Source organism: Anguilla anguilla, chromosome 11 (genome assembly GCF_013347855.1).
Source record: "Anguilla anguilla isolate fAngAng1 chromosome 11, fAngAng1.pri, whole genome shotgun sequence".
Lineage (NCBI taxonomy): Eukaryota > Metazoa > Chordata > Actinopteri > Anguilliformes > Anguillidae > Anguilla > Anguilla anguilla.
In genome coordinates, this window is record NC_049211.1 from 11411454 (window position 1) to 11436332 (window position 24879).

Here is a 24879-nt window from a genome sequence, read left to right on the forward strand (position 1 = left end):
TAAAGCAGGGGTAACAGTGTAGTATAGTGGTTAGAAAACTGGGTTTGTAACACAAAAGATTGTCAATTTAATGTCTAGCTGATGCATTGCTGTCGCACCTTATAGCAAGGTAGCTAACCTAAATTGTCTCAGTAAAACATCCTGCTGAAAATGATTTGTACGTACAAATGCAACTGCGTAAGTCACTCCGATTAAGATGTTTGCTAAATGCCAAAATGTAATGAGTAAAACAGCAAAGTGGCTAGTAACACACTAGTAATACCTTTTTAACTGAGCATGCACTCTTGAATACAGATAGTCTTGTTTGGTATAGGTAACTGATAAAGTACTTTACCTCCCAAGCCTCACACAGGCTTTCAAAACACCAGTTACAGCAGAAATCATAGGGTACGTTTCAGGAAGGGATGCTTCACAGATTGTTCCTCTGTGAATTGGTGATTTGTCACCCTCTGTTGGGCAATTTCTGCAGTAGATGTTTGATGAACATGTTGTGACTATGAATCACTTGAACCAAGTACAGATATGCCAGTTGTAGCATTAAAGCTGTAGTAGCAGTATAATGCGCATAAACATATCATTGTCCCTGAGCTGGATATTCCTCAGGGGGCACTTTTTTTTCTAGGCAAGTACACATTGATAGGTTTGCACTCCAAGAAAACAAGATACTATAACAACAAAACAAGATTGGATCTGATACAAATAGGTATTATTTCAATTACAACAGCAATATAGAAACTTGCATTTTCAAATGAAAATATGTAAGTACTAATGATTTGGACCCAGGACTTGTTTGATGGATGAGAGACCTGGGAAAACTAAGCTGCTGCTGAAAGTGGTGCTGGTGGGCCAGTAGGGGGTGATCTTTCCTCTGGTCAAATAAACCCAAATGCAGTGAGAGGGACACTGTGCTGTAGGAGATGGACTTTAGGATGAGATGTTAAACAAAAGGCCTGACACACTGAGGTTATTAAAGATCCCATGACACTCATCACAAAGAGAAGAGGATTCCCTGGTGTCCTGATTAAATTCCCAACCTGGCTCTCTCTACCTGCCACCTAATCATCCCCCTGTTTAATTGGCTAAAAACTTTCTCTCCCTCTCCAACTCAGCTGTGTGAAAAATGGCTGACACACATCACCCTGGCAGGTACTAAACATTGGTGGTGGTGATTAAGGTGAGTTTCCCCTTCATTGCCATAAAGCGCTTTGAGTATAAAGCACTACATAAATGCAAAGAATTGTCATTATTATTATTATTATTATTATTATTAGTAGTAGTAGTAATAGTAGTAGTAGCAGTAGTAGTAGTATTAGTATTATTAATATTATTATTATTAACTATATAGGATACATGCTCAATTGTTTAGGATAAAGTAAGTAATAGACTAATTGGTGGATTTTTGCTGTTGACAAAAATAGTCACATACTGGCTAGTTCGGTAGTCTACAATATACTGTTGCCTATTGCCTATTGCCTGTATTTTCGACGCCACATACATTCATTTAGGTGCCCTCCCCATATTGGTAATGCCAGTAATTAATTAATTTAATACTTTTTTTTTTTTTTTTGGTAATGGTACTTCCCATTTCTTCAACACTTCCCCCTTCGAAAGGAAAGGTAAGTGGTTTATTCCGTTGCCAAGGTTGCCTAGTGCCTCAGCATGCAAGTTTAGATCTGCGCCTGTCGGATCAGGCTGTTGCAAATGTATCTGCGGGTAATATTAATAACAGGCGCCGATGCGTGAAAGCGGGTAACGTTAACTAGCTAATGCTATCCAACTTACTCACAGTAATTCGCTAGCATCTGTTTCGTAGATTGTTTTGTACATTTGCACGAAAGAGAGACGGGCTGAAATATTACTGACTTTTTGCTTAGCTGTGAGCGACTTAGCCTGCAGACTAAAGCCAGCTTCAGCCTCGCGCTAGCTGGCCATCAGCAAGATAACTAACATTAGGTAACGTTATCAGGAAAGCTGTATCTAGCTAAAGTAATTATAGTAGCTATAATGGGCTGGTAGGTTCAGTGATTTTGAATGCACTCCGGGAAGCTTTTGATAGCTGACTGAAATAAGGACTAAGTTATGTCTCTTACCCACCCACAAACTTAGACCCAGCACGGGCCAGCTTGATCCTAGTGATCCTTCATAATGTTTCGGGTCTAGGTAGTTAGCCTAGCCTATGATCTAACCAAGGTGAACATGTGCCACTGGACTCTATTTGAAAATAGCTATTTCGCACAATAGGAATAGGTCTATGAAAGCTCTTAAGCATGTTAATAGTTAGTACTAGCTTAAATATGACTTGCTAGTTAGCTACTTGCAAAAATGTTGCCCAAGTAGTGCCCATGCAGTAGATAAGTCAGTTAAATCCTGGCCAAACGCATTCAAGATGTAGACTTAAATTCTAGCTGAAGTAGCTATACCTAACCAGCTTAGCACAGACCATAGCACCATTCTCGAACGACGTTGCAGGTCACTGGTTCGCTAGCAACCTAGCAGTAAGCCTTGCTTTCCATGGGATAAATAATTGGGTAGCTAGCTAACGTTAGCTATACCTGAAGTAGCTGATGTTGACTGAAAATATTGGATTCTGTCCTCCTAGCTAGGCAGCTAGCTTTACCAGTCCCAATTTTGCAACGTCCAAATACCTTTAATCTCTTTCACTTGCGGTTAACGGGCTTGGTTCTTTGTCGGACATTTTGAGGGGAGCAGAATTTATCCCAAAAATGTTTGCCCCTCAAGTTTAATGTCGTTAGGCTACGTCGCACTTTTTACGGTACTGCGAACAAAGTATCATTATCAAAATAGGTAGGACTTCACGACTAACACTTTGTATATGATTATATGGGAGAATGGAAAGTTTTCCTTTTTTGGATATTGGTTCGGGGAGGATCGACACTGGTCCGATCGCAGGCATGTCAGCGTTCAGAGAAGCAACAAGTTCTTAAAATAATTTCCATTATAATGTTGGCGGTCTGACAATACTGACAAATCTCCGCATTGCTTGGGGATTCTAAGAGTTACATTAGCGAAAGACGCGTATTTTCTGACAGCGTTTAACACTGGATGTACGCGGAATCAATTAAACAAAATAACTTCAAGATTTTCCTAACTTCAGTAACACCCAAAAAAAAAGGAACATTGTTTTGTCTGTGCCACGCAACATGAATTGTATCGCCCAAGAGAACTTTTGAAACAACAGATTTCAATGCAATTCGAAGTCTTCTCCAGACATCAGGAAACGAGAAGAGGGACATGCATCACCAAGAGGTAATAACATTTTTTAAAAGTTGAAGTTACTGCACAGTGTAACTCTGTAGCTGAATTGGAACATTGTGCGATCTATATTAGAAACTTTTCCCTGGCTTTATATCACTGCTGATGCTGGTGTCAATCACTCGACTCCTGTGGCTGTGGATACATATATGAATGGCTTGCACACATCCTTTGATCACCTTTCATACACACTTCAATAAACTATGTTTTGCGGGCAGAACAATCAATTGTACAAAGTCAGACTACCAGAGCAACACGAACTGTACTGTTAGATATTTGTAACCCAGCTAGATTCTTCCCGTGATTCCACACTGTTACCAGGACAAATAGCTAACCGACAAGGTATGAGTGACTGATCATTTGATCACTGCTTTGTAATGTGAACGGGAATAACGTTAGAAAAATGCTCAAGCAAGTCTTAAAAACATTTTTGTGCAGTTCAAGCTTGCTCGGTATGTCAGCTGCTGTAAATGATTGGCGCAGTCGAAATGGATACTACCACACAACAGTTGGGCGAACAAGAACAGCTGCCCACAACAGTCTGGTACAGTCAGGGAGCACTTTTGTTTTGCTCAAGTGCACTGCTCGGATGCAGTTGTATTCCAGATCTAACGCGTCTGTAATATGCTACTTGTACCCGCTTTGTGTGCAAGCACCACACATCAACAGGAACATGTGTTCTACCAAGTGATGTTGAAATTAAATGGGTGTCACGATGAGCCCAGTTCATTCTTTGTAGAATGTAAAATGTTCATGAAATGTTGTCTACTTTAAAATCTGGCATGCATCTCTCTAGAAAGTTTAGTTTTTTTCCTTTACTTAATATGCTCGTGATACAGTTTACCTCAGCGTGTTCAACAATGCTATGAGAGTAATTGTCGCGTGTCAGGGAGTTTTGTGTTTCTGGGCCTGTATTGTATAGAACTGCCTATCAAGTGTGATGTTTAACTAGGCGTCCGTGAGCTTCTCGTCTTTCGCAAGTGTCAGTGTGGATATCACATTTCACATGGCTTAGAGTGGCCTTGCTTGGCAGGTGGACTGACAGCTTTAGCTTTGTTTTCCTTCTAAAATGTAATCAAAATGCATTTTATGCATGCACAATGATATTATTTGCTGTAAGTAATGTGTTTATACAAATGCCTCTTTTAGCCTATTTATTAATATGTTCACATATATTGACAAGCTGTGTTTAATGGCAAATTTTGAGATAACATCAGCATTGTTGTGAGATATTTTTGGACAAGTCCATGCTGGCCCTACTCACAGTTTGATGGGGAGCTTAATGCAAGTTCTCATGGAAACTCAGTAACATCTGATTTGGAGCCTGGGGGCTCTGTTGGTGCAAAGTGCAATTAACGAAAGAAAACAGACCTGTTCCAAAGCTTTGCCCTGCAGTCATCTTTTTGCATCCTGCAAGCAGAAGGGGATGCAGAAGGCTACTTCTGTAAGTTTCTGATAATTGTAATGACTTGATTTTGCTCTTTGTACGTACCACAGTCTGTGGTGCGCTGATCACTGTGGACACGTTCCGAGGCTTGACCGTGAGCAGAATTTTCACAAGTGTACACTTGTTTTATAAAAATAGTTGTTTGCTGTAGATTGTGTGCAGCCATGTTCAGGATGGTGTGTTCTACACTTATTATACAGGGTGGTTACTGTACAATCAGACTAGTAATGTTTTCCTGGTCAGGACAGGGTGATCTGCGTGCGTGTGACATTCCTGACCTGGTTGTGAAGCCAGCGGTCGCGTATGAGGGGTAGCTTTAGCCGGCGCTGATGTCATTGCAGGAGGAGCTGGAGCTGGAGCTGGAGGAGATGGGCCAGCGTCTGCGGGAGGACGGGCTCCCCCCCGCGGCCTCGCCGGACGAGCGCCAGCGCCACCTGTGGCGCCTGCTGCGCCGCTGCGAGGGCAGCCTGGCGTCGGCCACGCAGGACCTCCAGACGCTGCGCACGCAGCAGGCCGCCGAGATGAAAGAGGTGAGCGTGCGGACGGTCGGCGGGTCGCGTCGAAAGACTGGCCGACGAAGCGCGAGGCATCGTCTCCCTCCGCACCGCCAAACGCGGGAGCGGCGGTGTTCCTCCATCGCCACACCCTTCCGAACCCTGCTCATCCCTCCCCAGGGACCACGCTGTTTTTATTTATTTATGCTTTCGAATAGGCTGTCTGCCGCTTGGTGCCAGTGGCTGGTTCAGCGTCGTCACTTGAGTCTCGGGTTCCTGTGGGCCGTTTTTGTTTTTCGATGGGGCAAACGCGCGTGTGGAAAGGGAGACGACGCGCACGCCCCCACGGGGCCGCCGCTCCTGGAGCAGGGCCACACGGGCACCAGCCGATCGGGCCGCAGACAGGGGGAGGGGGGGCGTGGCTGCAGGAACGCGGCGCTCACGCCCGTCCGTGATCCCGCTCGCAGGTGGAGAACTACGTGGAGCACATCCGCAACCTGCTGGAGGACCGCGAGTCGCTGACGGCGGAGTACGAGCGGGAGAACGAGCAGCTGCGGGCCGAGCTGCAGCAGATGAAGCTCCAGCAAGGTGGGCCTCCGGGGGCGGGGCAAGCAGAGGGGCGGGGCCGGCTCCTGCCTGCTCGGTGTGGGCTGAATCTGAGTGTCCCAGCCCAGCGCTATCCAGGGCAGTGGGGAGTTAGACACCGCTGCCTCTCGCACACAGACGCCCAGCTGAAGGAAGTGGTGGAGATGTTGGACCAGGAGGGCCTGGCGGACATCAGCCAGAGCAGCCCCAGTGAGCAGGTGGCCTACCTGCTGGTGGAGAGGGCCACGCTGCTGGAGAGACTGGAGGCCGCAGAGAGGAAGGTGGACACCCAGAGCCTGACAGGCAGCCTGAGAGAGGTACACCTGCAGGTACAGAACACTAATATATCAGCCAGAGCCTGACAGGTACACCTGCAGGTACAGAACACTCAACCCCAAATATATCAGCCAGACCCTGACAGGTACACCTGCAGGTACAGAACACTCAACCTCAAATATATCAGCCAGAGCCTGACAGGTACACCTGCAGGTACAGAACACTCAACCCCAAATATATCAGCCAGAGCCTGACAGGTACACCTGCAGGTACAGAACACTCAACCCCAAATATATCAGCCAGAGCCTGACAGGTACACCTGCAGGTACAGAACACTCAACCCCAAATATATCAGCCAGAGCCTGACAGGTACACCTGCAGGTACAGAACACTCAACCCCAAATATATCAGCCAGAGCCTGGCAGGTACACCTGCAGGTACAGAACACTCAACCCCAAATATATCAGCCAGAGCCTGACAGGTACACCTGCAGGTACAGAACACTCAACCCCAAATATATCAGCCAGAGCCTGACAGGTACACCTGCAGGTACAGCACACTCAACCTCAAATATATCAGCCAGAGCCTGTGTGAGGCTGATAAGGCTGAAGCCCTGATTCTATCTCTGCTTTGCTCCACAGGCTATACTGCATGTTTGTTTAGCTTGCATGTGACCTTTGTGTGCTGTAATCATTGTGCAGAATCCCACGCGAGTCCCAGCCTGCTGCATGAACCCCGGTCTCACCCGTGACCCCTCTGTGCTTTACTCCTGTCAGGAGGAGCTGGATCACATCCGCCGTACGATGGAGGAGGAGCTGCGGCAGCAGAGGGAGACCATGCAGCGCACCAAGGAGAGCATGAACAAGGTGAGGAGGCTCTCTGCATGCAGCGCACCAGGGAGAGCATGAACAAGGTGAGGAGGCTCTCTGCTGGAACGCTGGTTGATTCGATACCAGGCTCACCTCCCAGGGCTCCAGCTGGCCTTGAACAAAAATGTGAATTTAATTTCACATTTCTTTCATTCTGGAAATAGATGGAAAATTCATGCAGAGTGGTTAAATATCTGTAAAACGTGAACAGAATATACAGAAACGACCAAATATAAACACACCTTTAGGGTAATTTTTTTTTTTTTTTTTTTTTTTTTTTACAGGGGATGTAATATGTCCATTGTATTTGTTCACTCACTACATTTTTGTGATTAACGATAAGATGCTGTGATGCGAGTTTACTGGCATTTGCTTTCTTTCTTATACGTTATGCCCTGAGACCCTGTTGACCGGTAGTCACTGTCAAAAGCACCTGCCAGCTGCTTTTTGGAGTCCAGGATTACAGGGTTCTATCTATCCCATTTCTACAGGTCTGACATATTGAGCTTTATTGTTCTTTTCATATCATTGGTTTTATTACTTGGAATTTACTAAAACTGGAACCAACCCAGATATGAAACTTTTCACATTTTTTAACATCACACATGTAAAGAATGATAAATTATAGCAATAAAGTTCATCTTTAAAACCCTTGTCTTTTAAGATGTCATGGAAAAATCTTTGGAAAAATCTGATTCGAGCATACACGGCTCGAATCACACCACAAAACCATCGTGTCAGATTTGGTAGATGACACGTGTTTGTGCCCGTGAGTGGGCGAGTCATGAACTGTGTCGCTGTTTTTATGAATGATAAAAGGGCATCTTTGTGTCTTCTGCGCTTGAAAATGGACAACAGGATCTTTCTCCTCCAGCCTTGCGGTTCCCTTCGGCCCCGGCTGGTTTTATTTCCCGGTTGCACAGGCGCAGCGTGCGTGTGTCCCTGCCACAGTTTCCCAGAATGCCAAGGTTTCCCAGAGCTCACTTGTGTGTCTGTCCGTTGTGTCTTCGCAAGGACCAGCAGTCCACAGCCCAAAGCCCCTGGAAGAAGCTCTTCAGAGTGTGCAAGGCCGAGCAGGGCGCCAAAACCGCCTCTTCCGTACGTTCCAACCTCGCGCCTACGAAACGTCCGATTAACACCCTGCGTGTGGGGCATGGGCGGCAGTGGACTTGAGGTTGCCATGCCTACCGCCACGCCCTCGTTCCTGAGCCGTACTAACCGCATCGTGTAGCAGCCGCCCCCCTGACCCCAGCATGACGAGGGCAGGACCTTGCATGTTCCCTAACTCCCGCTCCATTAACCATCCTCTCATCCCCATTCTGTATGCAAGAGGTTTTTTTTAGGAGGCCGTTGGGTGGGAGGGTCGATTGATCCAAGCGCCGCCCTGTCCCAGAGAGCAAACTCGCACCCCTGGGACAAGGGATAGGTGAATTGGTCTCACTTGTGCAGCACTGCAAAATTCCCATACACCAGACTGTCTGTCAGCACACGCTTCGGGGATCTGCTTTGGTTATAAAGCTCACGCGGCTTAGTGTAAAAGCTCCGAGATGCTCACAAGACACAAGGTGCTCTCCTTACAGTGGGGAGTTCATTTTCTGATGAGCTGTCAAACGTTTTCAAGCGTTTCCTTTTTGTTTTTTTTTTAAAGTGGCTGTTCAGAAATGCATGATTTCAGTTGTGGTGGTGGCAGCGCTGCTGAACTTGCCCTGGGGCACAGGTTTGGGTTTACAGTGGGCACCCATTCAGTCGACGGTGCTTTTTTTTTAGGGGCTTGCTCACTCCAGCTCCTCACCCCTGCCAGAGGGACAGCAGGGTCACGGGACAGACCGATGCCCTCACCCCTCTGCAGGGTCTGGGAATGGACCAAAACCCTCACCCTGCTCCTCTTCAGGGTCAGGGGACGGTCCGAATCCCTCACTCCTCTCCTCTGCCCCGTCCTCCGCAGGTCCACAGCGAGGAGCTGTCAGGGGAGCGTCTGGAGAGGCAGCGCATGGAGAGGGACCTGGACGAGGCGTCCCGGCGGCTCACCATGGCCCACGAGGAGATCCGCCGTCTGACCGACGAGCTGGACTCCGCCCGGAAGACGCAGAGTGTCTGTGGTGAGCAGGCCCTAAAGCCAGAGCCCCTCCCTGAGGCCCCATAGGGGCAGGGGGTGTGCTGGCAGCGTGGTGTGTTGGAAATGGGGTGAGGGCCAGAGGCCTTGGTACCAGATTTGTCTCCCAGATGGGAGCGGTGGTGGTTCCTTTGAGCAAGATAACATCAATTTATTTACTACATATTCTGCATATTCACTGGTTCATTTGTATAATTTTTAAAATTTAAAGTACAGTATGTAGATGGAGTAGGTTGACTTAGGGCCCCTGTTAACTGTAATCGGATGATCTGTGTCTCTTTCTCTCCCTCATTCTCTCCCCCCTCTGTCTCCCCCCTCAGAACCAGAGCTGGAGAGAGCTGGCCAGGAAGTGGAGCAGCTCAGACAGGAAGTAGACAGGCTGAAGGAGTGTGGTGAGCCACAGCGGTCTCCAAGCCTGGCTTTGTCCCAGTGTTATTGTCTGAATGACAGTTATTTATGTCAGTATGGAACTGCAATGTGTGTAAAGTGAAATAGCGCTGTTCCACCCCCGCCCCAGATGCCACTGAGCTGCAGCGGGCCAGGGAGCTCAACGCGAGGCTGGACCAGGAAATCCGGGCCCTGAGGGACAGAGTTCGAACCCTGGACGCTGAGAGGAAGACTCTGTTGCTAGCGGTAGAGCTCCCCTTAGATTTGTTTTTGCCCAAATTGCTCAGGTTGCAGGCTTTAGAGGGCGAAGCTGTCCTTTTGGCACCGTGGTTTCTCATGCAGTACGTGCTTGCACCATTGCTGTTATCCTTGGTGCCTGCAAGTGTATTGTGTACAGCTACTGGGGACGGATATAGAAATTATTTGTGAAGTGGAAAAAATAAGCCCCCCCCCCGCATAAGCGTAGACAGACACATGCTTGCATGCACACATCTCAGGCGCCCCCTGGGAGAGCTTTCCCTGTTATAGCCCTTCAGCTCCACCCCTGCACCTATCTCCACCTTCATGTGTTTTAAATACAAATTTTAGTGCATTTTAAAAAGTATGATGGAATGATGATGATTATTTGATTGTTGCTTTTCTTGTGTTGCAGGTAGAGAATATGAAGACTGATTCAAATAAGGAGCAGGGAAGTTCTCACCTGGAACAGGTGAAACACAACTCCTGAGTTTGTGCATAGGTTTGCAGTTTGAAGAATATTGTCCTTGGATTTTAAGAGCAGATTAAAAACAGATAATAGTCTCCTTTAATGACTATATTGGTAAGTGTACCATGAGCATAAGTCTAGCCCAGGGCTACCCAGCCCTGTTCCTGAAGATCTACCGTCCCGTAGGTTTGTTTTCATTTCCACCCTAATTGGGCACACCTGATTGTACTAATTAGCAGCTCAATGGGGTCTCTAGCTGTTGAATGAGGTGTGCTTCCTTAGGGTTGGTGTGAAAACCCACAGGACAGTAGATCTCCAGGAACAGGGTTGGGCAGCCCTGGGCTAGCCCAATACCCCAGAGGTCACAGGTTTTGGCTAGGGCTATGCTATTAGCCAACTATGACTTGGAGCTCTCAGTGGCATGACACCGTTGGTTTTGTCCCTCCAGGGAAGGGTGGATTTTAGGCCCCCTGTGTCCCTTGGGTCACTGCGGAGACCAAACGCTATTATTTGTCATCACTGAGAGAGAAGCCTCTGTTCCAAACGGTGCCAGCTCTCCTGTAGTACTGTTTGGCCTGTCTTGTGGAAAACAGTTATTGCTTTGAGGGCTGGGGCGTCAGAGTGGGACCGTGGCGACTCCAGTGGCACAACTGGTCATTCCACACAGCGGACTTAGAAATAGGGAGAAAGTGTGTGGGGTGTTCTTACCTATTACAGTAGTGTTGAGTGTCTCCCTTTCCATCTGTCAGGTTGCGGGTAAAGATGGCCTACCTCTGACCACCTCGGCAGCTGGGGACCAAGACCGGATTCATAAGAGGTACAAATACGTCTAATCTTCATCCAAAAACACCAGGTGTATGTGCCAACAGGTGATATAGCTAATAGTCATCTGCTGCATTTACACTTGTGACATAGATGTACTTGTGTGTTTTGCTAGCGAAGGCAGCGAAAAGCTATAAGGGTAGTGGAGTTTTTGGGTGGGTGGGGTGGGCGGGGTTCTGCTAAGGAACAAGTTCTAGGTGCAGCACTGCCCCCCCCAGGTGCCGGCTGGAGTCGCAGGACAAGGAGTGCCGTCTGCGGGAGCTGCAGAGGAGGCTGCAGAGGCAGCAGGAGGAGCAGGAGGAGCTGGTGGAGAGAAACGAGGAGCTGGAGTCCCTGCTGGGCGAGGCCCAGAACGCCAGCAAGGCGGAGCGCGAGCGCCACGACTGCGAGGTGGAGGGGCTGCAGAGGAAGGTGGGGCTAAACTCCGACACCCGTCCGCTGGCCAGCATTACCTAGCCTTAATTGCTTATCCAATACGTTTCTCCTGACTGAAACCCGGCTCTGTAGCTTATTTTCCCTTTCACACTTTCAGCTGAAGCCTATGCTGCGTCATGGGCCCCCTGGCCTGTTTTAAGTGCATGTTCTACACCTGTCTGCTCACAGATAAAGCACCTGGAGGCAGAGGTGACCAAGCTGAGCTCCCAGGAGCCTGTGTGGAAGGGTGGAGACCTAAGTAAAGATTCCGAGGTCTACCTCCAGCAGGTAAGGCCCCATCACTAATATCTGTTTTTCCCCACAGCCACACCGGCAACAGGAAAGTTTAATGGCTACACAGGCCCAGTGGGCTATATGTTCGGTGCCAAAAATCTGCATCGGTTTCAACAGTTGATTAAATGTGACGTGTTATTTGTGAATGTTTCTGGTGGGGTATAATGGCTCCTGTGGTCCAGCCTGGATTCAGTGCTTTTCTCACCTGCTCACAGCTTAGGACCAGCAGCCAGGAGAGGGTGGCGCTCCTGGAGGGCCGTCTGACCGAGGAGAAGGAGTGGAGGAAGCAGCTGGAGGTGGATCTGACCGCAGCCCAGACCGCTCTGAAGAAGGAGAAAGAGGTGCGCTTCATGGAAGTGTCACTGCTGTAGAGATGCACTGAAGTAGCACTAATGTAGAGATCCACTGAAATGTCACTCCTGTAGTGTTCCTCAGTGATGGACGGTGGGCAGAACGCACACAGGTGCATATGGTCTCCTTTGCTGGTTTTACCTTCAGGAGCTGCACCGGGAGCAGAAGGAACGGAAGAAACTGCGGGCGGAGCTTCAGACCTTACAGCTGGATTCCCAGCAGGGGAAGGCCTCGAGCACCAGCCTCACACAACTGAAGGGTGAAAAGGACATCTTGCAAGAAAAGGTCATTGTTTCCCCCCAATAATATATTTAATTATAATATAGTGCCATTGGAGCTTATTTGCTTATTGGGACTGATGTATGGCTCATCTATGAGTGATGCACTATGGGATTTCTAGGTCTTTTTCAGGAGGAGTGTGGTTTGGTTTTCATGGTAACTAAATTGCATTAATGTGTTGTGTTCAATAGGATGTCTCGGTTTAAAATCTGTGGCTGTTGAAGCCACTCTCCAGGAACCACAAATGCCCCTTCTAAAAGGGAGACTTCTGAGCTCAAGATCCCATAATGCACTGTTTATAATCAACAGCCTTAGCCTTAAGACGCAAATGTTAAAAAAAAGTAAGTGATGTTGAAACGGGAAACAGATGAGAGATTAAATTGATTTAGCATACTCTGGAATTTTCACTTCATGGTTTTTTTTTCTTTTTTCAGTGTTGTTTACCTTTAAACCCTCATTACTCTGAACAAATACAGGGATCATGGCCTCAGTGCCTACAGCTGTGGACAAGAAGACTGTACACTGCCCCCTAGTGGAGACACATTAACTGTTATTGAAGTTAATTGTATACCTTCTATAATAATATACATTAATAATTCATAACCTGTACATAATAATTTACATTACATTTACTGTAATTAATTTACTGTACATAAGTTCAATAACAGATGTATAAACAGGTCTTTATTGCTTAATGTTTTAATGTTTTTTGCTCAACGGTACTTAAAGTTTATCAGCCAATCGCTGAGATGATTTTGCTGTAAGCATTCAGATTTCCAGTGATCTCTCCTGCCTAGAATGACTGAGGTATTTATTATGCCAGAACTAAGGCATGGCATTTAATATATGCCCCCTGTGGTATACACGTATATTAAGTAATCTAATATTGTTACATTACTTAAGAGAATTTTTATCGACCCATTCGGGTAGAATATAGAACGTAGCCCATTCCTTTGAAAGTTAATTAAACTTTGCAGCTGTGGGGATTGTATTATGTGTTTTTTTCTGCTGTTGTCTTTAACGTGGTTTCTCCGCTCTTCCACTGTAATGTTATTCTGTGACACAGGTGAAGAGACACTCACCTGCCGGGTCCCACTCTCTCTCCCGTCTCACGGCAGGTGTCCCAGCTGGAACGGGCTCAGAACCGGCTCCAGAGCGAGCTGGACCTCCGGACCTCGGCGTACCGGCGGGCCCAGGAGGAGCTGAGGGAGAGCCGGAGCCAGGTGTCGGAGCTCAGCGCCCAGGTGGGACGGCTCCGGTCAGAGGCGTCCGGTCTGGAGAGGGAGCGCAGCACGCTCAGGTGGGCAGCTTCCTGTGTGCGCTCTCTCCTCGTGGGTCTACTCGCCCGCTCGCTTCTCAGATCAGTCACCCCCGGCCCCAACAAAACAAGCACAGAACACCAGGTCGTTCAGTTACGTGATAATGAACAAATCTAGCCGTGTTTATGCAGGACTACTTGTATAGATTATTTTTTGGCAGAAATTTGGAGTCGCTTAAGGCACCAGTATACTCAAACCATAATCAAACTCTTTGTTTGAAACGACCCTTTTTCGAACAAGAGACGAACATTCTGCCAACCATACTAGCCCGCCTGCACATGACAGCTGTTACCCACTTCAGAAAGGGCTGTTTCACTGACTCACTGACAGTTCTCCTGCAGTGAACAGCAGCATCTCATTTTACCACAAGGGGGCGAAAAGGCAGTAACAGCCGCTTAGCGTTGCCTGCCCAGCTTGTTTACATATTTTCCATTCATGGTTTGTATAAACTGAAGCTGTAATTTAGTGGTGTGGTCTGTGGGAGTGACTCAGCGGCTGCAGGTCATTGGTGGACCGCAGAGTGAAAAGCCACGGGTGGCAGAGTAGGCGGTGCCTAGGAGAACACGTCCGCACCCTCCCAAAAGTGACAGCAGGCAATCCTGCACTGAGAAGGGAGTCTGGATATGGACTGAGCCCTGCAAACTGGGAGAACATAAAAAACATGGGGTAGTGGCTAAATGTTTTTGTTTCATAAACTGATGGATGGCGTGTGTGTATGTATGTGTGCATGCGTGCGTATGTATGTATGTATGTATGTGTGCGTATGTGTGTGTATTTATATGTATGTATGTGTGTGTGCGTGTGTATATATATGGATGTATGCGTTTATATGTATGCATGTGTGTGTGTGTGCATACTTACATGCGCATGGTGTCAGGGCGGAGCTGCAGGAGGAGCAGGGCCGCGCTGCGGAGCTGCAGAGGCGGGTGGGTGAGGAGGCGCAGGAGAAGCGGAGGCTGCAGGGGGAGAGGGAGCAGCTGAACCGGGAGCTGCAGCGGGCCAGGGAGCAGCAGCAGGCCTCCACGCCGGAGGGACGCGGGCCTCCCCGTGACCCCGACCCCCAGCTCAGCCCCCCTCTCCAGCACAGCCCCCGGGACGGCGGGCTCAGCCAGGTGGGCCACTGGAGTCTGGCGTCCTGTATCGTCCACAGTCCGCTCACAGGACAGGGTGGCGTATTGTAGGGTTCAGTCTGTGGAGACGCTCATTGCAGACTGGGCCTGAAAACCTAGACGCAGCAGACTGAAGCAGCTCAGCTATTTCATTATCCGGTTACAACAGGGAGTCCACAGCACTGGCCGTATCTTGTTGGGGGGAGGGTGGATTCAAGTTTCCTAGATTTCCCGACAAACGGTGCACCGGCACCCGCAGGTTAGCGGCTGTGGTGAGGGAGGTGCCTTGAGGGAGGTGCCCCATTAGCTCTCCTGTAGACCCTGTGGCCTGTAGAGGGCTGGAAGTGGAGTGCAGGCTGTTCAGCTGCAGTCCTGCCCCCGATAGCTGCTTCTCCAGACACACAACCAGTGCGCTAAAGGGAAAAAGGACGGAGGGCCGAGACGATGGATATGAAAGTTATGAAGTCACGGGCAGTGAATCTCTTCAGGCTCAGTAAAAGCAGTCTTAAGGGTGAGATTTGATTGAGGTGGTTACTTTTTTTAACAGGGACTGAAAGTGGATCTCAGAAGATGTTTTAATGGTTGAATTCTGTCAGCAGAGGAAGGGGGGCTGAGGTGGAAATTAGCTAGAGGTACAGTTCACACTGATGTTGTAATGTGTTTTTTTTCCACACAGTCAGTGCTTTGATTAGATTTCCAGGTTGTGTTGTAGAATCAGAGGCCCTCAGGGAGTCTAAGCTTGACAGAATGATAAATGGTCTCTTTACAGTAATAATAAAAATGCTGTTGCAAGCACGAAGTATTAATAATGACAGCAATAAGAATAAATGTTTACACTGATGTAGTACATTTCATAATCTCAAAGCGCTTAACACTGAAGAAAAAAATACCCCTCAACTACCATGTATGTGCAGCACCCACCAGGGTGATGCAAGGCAGCCATTTTGTGTCAGAAATTTCTCCACACAAACTCACATAGAGAAGTAAGGAAATTCAGTAGGCCAAATGACAAACCCAGATGTGCTGCGTGGCATGTTTTTATGCTTTTGTGTTCTCATGCTCCCACCCACCCCCCCCCCTTCCCATGATGCTCCAAGCTGGCGTCTCTGAAGATGGAGATGACTCAGCTGCATTCCACCTTGGAGGAAGAGCGGCAGCTGGCCAGTCAGCACCAGCTGGCCCTGCAGGCCCAGATCAGTGAGGCGCAGGCCCGAATAAAGGTGAGTCCCCCCCACCCTGGCAACACTACTGGAACAGTCCTGAATAAAGGTGAGTCCCACCCCATGCAACACTAAAGGCGTAGTCCCCAGTAAAGTGACACTACACTACAGCACCTCCTGGCTGTGCCTCACTGCAGCCTCAGATAACCCTCCACATTTGTTAGCAAAAAAATAAAATAAAATCAAGTGTTAACATACCTGCTCACCCTGCGGTACATAACGAAGGGAACGTCAGCAGCTGACGAAGCGTCTTCCCCGCAGTCCCAGGATGCACTGCAGCAGCAGAAGGGGGAGGAGTGCAAGCAGCTCCGGCAGGACCTGCAGCGGACGCAGAGCCTGTTCAGCTCAGCCGAGCGCGAGCTGCGCTACGAGAGGGAGAGGAGCCTGGATCTGAAGAGACACAACGCCCTCCTGGAGCAGGAGAAGATGAAGGTGAGCCAGCACCGCTCGTCTTCTGAGCTCCTCTCCATTCCGTACGCTTACGCGCACATTTAGTGCTGAGGCTTCAGCCTAATTTATTGATAAGCTCATGAATGGCAGCTGATAACCGTTTTTGTGCCCCTATGTTAAATGTTTTATTGTGGCCTAATCTATGGTTGAATAACTTCAATTGAATTTGGTGTATAGAGCCAATTAGCTAGCTGAGCTGGGGCTAATTGGGTAAACCGCACACCAGCCCTTTATGAATGTGATTGCCCACCCCTCCATTAACAGCTGCACCAGTGCTGCCCAACCCTCTTCCTGGAGATCTACCATCCTGTAGGTTTTCACTCCAGCCCAAATTTGTCACACCTGACTCTGCCAATTAGCAGCTCAGCGAGATCTCTAGCTGCTGAATGAGGATGAGCTTTATCAGGGCTGGAGTGAGAACCTACAGGACATGGGATCTCCAGGAGCAGGGGCAGGCAGCTCTGACCTAAAGCGAATCGGCCCGTGAGCCCGTGAGCCCCTAGCCCTGGGGGTAGGCAGACCGTATGACAGTAGGCCCCCCGGCGCTCCATACAGGTGTGCGCCGAGTTGAAGCAGGCCCAGGCCAAGGTCAGCCAGCTGGAGCAGACGGGGGCGGGGCAGAGGGCGGAGCTGGAGCGGCTGCAGCAGAGGGGGCGGGAGCTGGAGCTGGAGCTGGGGCGGAGCAGCCAGAGCCGCCACGCCTCCAGCGGCCTGCAGGAGGAGCTGAGCGCCGAGCGGGCCCGCCTCATCGCCGCCGACAAGAAGGTCTGTCAGCGGCCTGCCAACAAGGGCCTCTTATTCTAGCGCTTCTCTTTAAGAAAACAAAACTGCTCTCTGAAGGAAGCCAGGGACTCTTGAGTGGGTGGAGGGATGGGTTTCAGTGGCCTGCAGCAGGCTACAGTGGGGTGTCGGTGTCAGCTGAACCTTTAGAGTCCGCTGGGCATCACGTGCCCAAAAACGGGGATATCGGCGAAGGAGTCCTGCCCCCCTGCGGACGAATGTGACGCGTCTCCTGCGCGCCCCCTACAGGTGCTGGAGCTGCAGCTGCAGCTGAAGAACACTCTCCACCAGCTGCGCCTGGAGGAGGCGCGGGCCAGCGAGACCACCAAGCTGGAGAGGGACACGAGGGAGCTGTCTGACAGCCTGTCCGTCCTGAGAGCCCAGCTGCAGGACGAGCAGCTCCAGAGGTAGCCGACACCCCCCCCCCCACGGCCATCCTGTACATTTACACTCAGGCCCATTCATGTTCCTGATCCTGTGCAGCTTACTGAATCGGTGAGCATGGCAGGGCTGGATGGACACCTCTGTACCGTACATGCAGAACTCGCTGCAGCACAGCAGAATGAAAGTTGTGTTGTTTGAAAGTCCCAGTCGTGCACAAGGGCTGTGGGGATGGGAACGGGCTAAAAACAAACCAGTGATGGGAATTCATTAACGTCACCCACAAATCGCACTGCTGGCTGACGCTCAGACAAATCCTAACTGAGTCATCCGAGCCTAAGCATTCCAGGATGCAGCTTTAACAGATGGGTTTTTCCAGAGTGTGCTGAAGGAATGGTCAGCTGACTGCCGTTCTGATGAACGTGAGTGGCTCATTCCACCGTGTGGGCGGGGCTGCACTTTTCACATTTGGCAGGCACTTCCACGTGACTCCCAAACAACCTTCACGCCCAATAGGCAAATAGCCAGGATAATTACAGTTGGCGCTCATTGCGTAGGCGCATGACCGCTGCTGTTGTTGCCGTGGCGATACGAGCTCACGGCAGGGCTCGCGCGCTCTCCTCCTCGCGGTGTCCCCCACAGGAAGCTGCTGGAGCAGAGAGAGGCGGAGCTGCAGCAGCAGGTGCGCTCGCTGCGCTCCAAAGAGGCGGCGCTGAACCGCGCCAACGGCGAGCTCGGCCACCGCCTGCAGGAGCTGGAGACGCGGCTGGAGGTGCGGGAGAGCGAGCGGAGCAGAGCCGCGGAGGAGGTGCGTACCACGGCCTCCTTAAACGCCACGGGCGTCGGCCTCTGTGCAGGGCAGGCAGAAAAGGGCGTGTCAGAGTGGGCAGTGCTGCTGAACTCCACAGAGACCATGGATGGTTACAGAAAGGTCCTGGCTAACTAATATTTTGGGTCTCTAGTGCAGGTGGGTGCATGCCAAACTCCAGTAAATGGCCATCTTATTCAGCCATTCCTTTACCTGCCGGTTTTTAAATAAAAGAGTGGGCATTGTGGGAGATGTAGTGCATGTGGGTGTAGCGCCAGCCTCTCTGTTCTACACCACGCAGCAGCAGCTCAGCTCGCAGGCCTGCAAGGACATGCAGGGGCAGCTGGCATCCAGTCAGCAGGAGTCCGAGAGGCTGCAGGAGGAGCTGCAGCAGGTCATTCAACAGCTGGACACACAAATCAGGTAATCACACACACGCATGCACAGGCAGTGGTATCTCTCACATGCACCCGCGCGCACACACACACGCACTGGGAGCGGTCTCTCACACGCACACACACACACACTGGGAGCGGCATCTTTCACACACACACTTCTCTCTGACACATGCAGTGACTTTCTCGCAGTCTCGCTGTGACTGAAATAAACAGAAAGGCACTTACCCATCTGGAACCAAGACAAACATTCTGTAACTGTTCCCTGCTGCTCGCTCTGTCAGCCATGGCCCTTTCCTCCCCGCGATCCCACAGGAAGTACAACGAGAAGCAGGCGCACCACAGGATGAAGCTGCGCAAGGCCAAACAGATCTTCCTGAAGGAGACTGCGCAAAGGGACGGAAGAATCCAGAAGCTGGAGAACGACCTGGCCCTCGCGACCAGCCTGTCCGAGAAGGTGAGGGCGAGGCCGTGTCGTTACCGGGGGCAACCGAGGAGATGGTGCTGAAGGAATTTCCGTTTTTTAAAATGCCATTTAAAGCCGTGTTCTCAGTAACTGTGTTTTCGGGGGGGTGAGCAGGAGCGGGACTGGATTAAGAGGGTGATGGAGGAGAACGAGAAGCTGCTCCTTGAACAGCGTGACCTGCTGAGGAGGCTGAACGAGGCCGAGGAGATGGGGAGCAGCAGCCAGAGCACAGCATCCACCGTCCAGCACAGGTACCAGCGCACCCCTCACCCCCTCTCCCTCCCCCCCCTGAGTCACACTGAGCAGGGAGCACCCCTCACCTCCCCCTCCCTCCCCTGGGTCACACCAAGAAGGGAGCACCCCTCACCTCCCCCTCCCTCCCCTGGGTCACACCAAGAAGGGAGCACCCCTCACCTCCCCCTCCCTCCCCTGGGTCACACCAAGAAGGGAGCATCAAGTAAAGTAAATTCTAAGGACATCAGCAGTGCTGTGCCTGTTTTCCCCCAGGGTGAAGTTTCTGGAGGAGGAGAACAGGTACCTGGAGGAGAAGACGCTGCAGCTGTCCAGTCAGGTGGGAGCTCTGGAGCGTGCTCTGAGGAAGGTCCAGTCCGTCTGCAACATGGAGGTACGTAAAGGTGCCATTGTGTATACAAGAACACTTGTTCCACTTTTCTCCCCCCAATTTGGAATCTCTTACATGGCTTCATTTCGACATTTAATTAAAAAATTTTGATTCATACTATTTATACTGTACTGTATTGCCTTCTGTATTTTTCCTTAACTTTGACCTTTTCCTATTATATAAACCAAAAATAACACGTGGCAGGTGAAACTCATCTATTTTATGTCCGGCAGCACCAAAAATTGTCACACCCTCCTTAATTCTTGGAATATTACTTTACGATAGGCCTGTATGGGACTATAGTCCCCCTATTTGTGGTGTCTATACGTTTCCCTTGACCTTTGTCTTTTCTATTAGGATCTGAAGAAAGTATTTCCTTCTGAGTGTCTTCTCAATGATAGCCTTCTACAAACTTCCAATTCAAGGTAAAGCATCCCTTTCTCCCTGGTTCCCCCTTAGGCCATGCGCATGCCATCGAGCCACTCCAATGTCCAGACATTGTCAATACGAGGAGTATGATACTTGTATTTCAATGTGCAAAATGTATTTATTTTTCTGTCCACTGTATAAATGGCCTGTTTCATCCGCAGTATGATGTCAGGGGTGTGCGACACGCTGGGCCTTCTGGATGCCATCCGCAGGGTAAAAGTGGGAGGCTCCACAGAAGGCACGAAGACGTCCTCCCCTCTGCCACCGCCCCAGCCTTCCGAAATTGGCTACCTGAACGTTACCTCCCCCATGGCCTCCACCTGTCCTCACCACGACCCAGAAGAGAACCTCGGTTTGGGCATCGATGAGGTTTAAGGGGTCCTACTGTGTCCTAATTGTCTTTCGCATCAAGGGGCTATTTTCTCGGAGTAAATATTAATTTACTGCTGCTGTTGCCACGCGACCCCCTGAGATTGGCCAATCTTCTTTTATTTATCCTTTTGCTTGCCAGTTTCTACCCTACAGGGGTATCCTCTTGGACTAACCTGGGGACTCACCACAAAGTTGCATGACACACTACTTAAAAATGAACTTAACCGCTTTGGAAATATTGCAAGACAATCCTGTGTTTGAGGAACTTAGTTGGGAACCAAGTTTGTGGGCCAGAGAAGAAGACTGTTCCCACACGGAAACCACTACAGCCGATCTTAGGCCCAGTTACGGTACATCACTTTTCCCCCACTGTCCTACATTGCTCAGGGTCCGTTTCGTTCAGGGGCCGTGCGCCACCTCTGTCTCTTTAAGACGTGCTGAGTGGATGAATAGTGCTTTTGTCCATAGCATTTTTTTTTTTTTTTTTGTCGCAGCAGTTCTGGTCGCACTGCTAATCTGCTGGGACCTAACGGCAGTGAGCGTCTGAAGTTGACCCGGTATGACACTCGTCGTCAGTCTAGACGTGCACTGTTAATACCCAGAGTGCTAAGGGCCCTGAATAATACAGAAGGCTCTGATTCGTTCATCGTGATAAAAGCCAAAGCAAAGAAAAGTAGGAAGTGCAAATGTTTGTAATTGGATATACTGCTTGCGTCTGTGTTTTCTTAAGAGGAAGAAAACACAGTGTTTCCAAGAACAGGAACTTTTACTCTGGCAGTAAAAAGAAAGGCATGTCACTTGTACTTACGTACCTCCTGCTACTAGTGTGTAACAGTGACAATCCCTGTGGTACAAAGCAAGTGTGCAAAACTGTTTGACTGAAGCACTTTAAAAAAAGACCTGTGCTCTAAACGTGTGCTCTTAATTTTACTTGCTTTACGCCATAGCTGGCAAGAAACGCTGTCGTACAATGTTAACCTTTATTGTGCTTTTGTGCGCAAGTTGTTGCCGTTTTATTACTGCGGCCTGACTTAAATTGTATAAACGTGTAGGGCCTATAATGTATTATATGGACATGTGTAACAAAAATGGCGTATACTCATCCCTTCCTGTATGTTGCACATACGGTATCAGAAAAAATTTTCTTCATGTAAATTATGATCTGAACTGAGTGAACGCCTTTCACAGATGTTGTATATAGCATTAACGGCTTTAAGCAGGCGGGTTTGTAAAACAAAAACTTTAGGCCACATATTTTTGTATCCTGATCAGCTTTCTAATCGTGATCTCTGTAACCCATTCACACAGCCACATTATTTCCGAAAAATTAAAAATGAACTTCTCAGCTAGTTTCCTTACAGTTAAATATGTCATTAAGTCAAGACACAAGGACAACTGTCACCCAAACACATCAGTCACAGTAAGCCATTTTACTGTCCCGTTTGGTCTGAGAAAGGTGAAAAATAATAATGTTGTTAGCAATAATAATGGAGGTCCACAGTGTAGTTGTACTGTGCACTAAATGTGGCTGTGGTTTGGATTTACAGAGCCCTTTTAAGTCTTTTTTTTTTTTGCAGGGACATTTTCATTTTAATGAACAATAGTATTTTATTAACAGTTAAATTTTTCCATGAGGATGCATTACCAGCTGTGCGGTTGTCATACCTAAGTCCTTGAAACAGGATCCAATTTTACACATCCTGTTTTTTTACAGTCCAAACTAAAGGGCAGGCCTGGGTGTTTCTGTAACAGTGCACACGAAAGTTGCTGAAGCTCCAAGTGACAAAATGGTGAAATCATGTAGCATGAAATTTAAAAAAAATTTAATCATATTGACTACAAAAGTACAGAACGCATCTTGGACAGGTACAAGATATTTTGAATCTGCCGGCATGTTATCTTTTCTTAGCACTGTTCTTATTTGAATTGATGCTGTAGTGTTGTGCCAGTCTCAGCCAGTACAGAAGGGCTAACGAGAAACACGGGAAGGCCAACCTAGCTGATTGCAGGAGTTGTATTTTGTCTTGGTTTTTTTTTTTAATTATTCTTTTGGTGTATTTAAAAATTTTAGCCAAAATGGACAAATCTCATTATTCCTTCCTGATCGGCTCCTGGAAACTGAATCAGCAATTTTGTCAGTCACCGTGCTTGGGTGCAGTCCACAAGTGTCGGTGTGTTATGCAGTAAATGTGGTGGTGGTTAGCATTCCAAGGTCTTTTTGCTGGCAAAAAGATACTTTTAATGCAGTGGTAGAGGCCCTGGTAAATAGGAAGGAATACTAGATTACAAGTTTGTTTGGAAAGTCCGCCGCCGCCGCCCCCCCCCCCCCCAGTGGAGAAAATGACTTGGCCTAACCTAACTGTTGAAGAGCTGCTGTTACAAGGTACCAAGTTCAAAGGTTAGTTATAAAAAATTTAAAAACACATTACGAGATGCTGGTTGGCTTTCTAGCTAAAGTAGCTAACCATAGCTTCTTGCCTTGAACATTTATTCCATTTATGCGAGGGTGTTTTAGTTGTCCTAGCGTACATGTATAAATGTTCACAAAGTACCACGTTTGCAGCATAGCATTTGGGTTTTATCGGAATTTTAGTGTGAGACCATCACCCCCTCCCCATCCTTTTATCCTATTTGGAACTGCCAATTGCACAATGGTCTCACATCTTAGCTGTGCCACCCATACCCCCACAGAATAGCACAGGGTAGCTAGTGCTAACCCATGTCACAGGGGAACGAGTAACCCGAACGCAGCTGGGGAGTAACGAGGGCAAACGGTCATATCCACTACTACCGATTCCTGGTCGGAATAGTAATCGTTTCTCATGACTTCATATCTGTAGCACAAACAGCTGCATAATGTAGCTTCGACCTCTTTCCCCACAAAGGGTGTTATGTAGAGCAATGTGTTTTATTAAAATGTATAAACTACAATACTCAGAATATTATGGTTTGTTCTTTTCCAGTTTTATGTGTACTGTGCCTGTATTACTAGGGAGATAGGATGTATACTTTGACCAGCAGTATCCAACTGCTAAATAAAGGTTACTGATATAATAAGGAGGTTTTTGCAACACTACAATCATGCTGATTTGGCTCTATGCCAAAGAGGCAGCAGAAGGTATGAAAAATAACCTGTGATTTTTTTTATTGACTGTAATTTTTGTTTACTCTTTTGTTTTCTTGTTGAATTGTATGTTTTTGTGTCCATTAAAAAACTTTGTATTTTTCATAATTAAATGTCCAGATTCTAATGTACTGAATCATGAATTTTCTGAGGTTAAGTGTACGGACATCTACCGGTCTTAATTTCCAAGATATTCATGTTTGTCATATGCAGGATTTATCATATAGCAACTACATGAGAATTAGACAGTTATACACTATACATACATACCGTACATACATATATACATACAATGCTTGCACAAACACAATAGTGTTGGTGGAGGTGTTTTGTGGGTGGTGCCATTATTTGAATTGTTCACTGAATGGTTTTTCCACAGTTGATGGTAGACACCATCTTAAGTTCATCTGAAGCTGCCATGTACAGTTTCACTTACAGTATGATGAATTACAGTTGGTAGCGGTATGTACCAGTCAAGCTGGTTGCAGCCTGTCAGAAAACCAACCAGAGAAGAATTACGATGGGTAAACATTTAAAGACAAAAGAATCAATATGGAAAAAAGAATTACAGTACATACATTACCAGTATACTCGGTCATGTCTTCTTCACCCAGACGAACCAAGCAGTTACACTGCAGTTTAATTCTAAATCTCTTTATTCTCCAATTTTTGTCAGTATTACATTCCCCAGTGCATGTCAGATTTATTACACAAGAACATTTTAAGTGGTAATCACCTGATAAAACAAATGTCTCTCTAGGTACTTACTATACATTTAGCATACACAACACATGCAGCCTATTTCTCAATTGTACTGTAAAATCTGCATCAAGTTTTGATTAGATCAAGATGGCCATGCAGTACCTTTAAGGTTTTCAGTGATGAAGGCCAGAGGTCAGTTCTGTAGGTGGACAAATATAGCCTATAAGATGTATTAGATAGGCAGGCCTTTGCTTCCTGAGCTTAGTAAGCTAGCTACACAGAGAGCAGACTAGACACAAAAGGTAAAAGGTTAAAACTTGTATCTCTAAAAATTGAATATTCTAATCCTTGGCCCAGATCCAAGATGTGATCACATAATCCATTGTGGTGGA

General features: G+C 48.0%; 1 protein-coding gene across 4 annotated transcripts; it reads left to right on the forward strand.

Annotated features, from left to right (window-relative positions):
* The first annotated feature begins 1641 nt into the window (after positions 1 to 1641).
* On the forward strand, positions 1642 to 22934 carry ccdc30 (coiled-coil domain containing 30). 4 transcript variants are annotated; one of them, XM_035383081.1, is made up of 28 exons: positions 1642 to 3267; positions 5062 to 5250; positions 5682 to 5802; positions 5938 to 6128; positions 6852 to 6941; positions 7959 to 8042; positions 8890 to 9043; positions 9378 to 9449; positions 9575 to 9690; positions 10097 to 10153; positions 10900 to 10967; positions 11191 to 11383; positions 11576 to 11674; positions 11896 to 12021; positions 12179 to 12316; positions 13429 to 13610; positions 14507 to 14741; positions 15836 to 15958; positions 16220 to 16390; positions 16964 to 17173; positions 17438 to 17595; positions 18212 to 18377; positions 18679 to 18800; positions 19088 to 19229; positions 19353 to 19489; positions 19746 to 19863; positions 20218 to 20285; positions 20451 to 22934. In XM_035383081.1, exons 1-28 carry the CDS (start codon positions 3253 to 3255, stop codon positions 20662 to 20664), a joined length of 3759 nt encoding a protein of 1252 aa, XP_035238972.1. In that variant the 5' UTR covers positions 1642 to 3252; the 3' UTR covers positions 20665 to 22934. The 4 variants fall into 4 exon arrangements, with proteins under 4 accessions (XP_035238972.1, XP_035238973.1, XP_035238974.1 ...); XM_035383082.1 differs by having other exon boundaries at positions 5938 to 6116; XM_035383083.1 differs by lacking the exon at positions 7959 to 8042.
* Positions 22935 to 24879: the final 1945 nt, after the last annotated feature.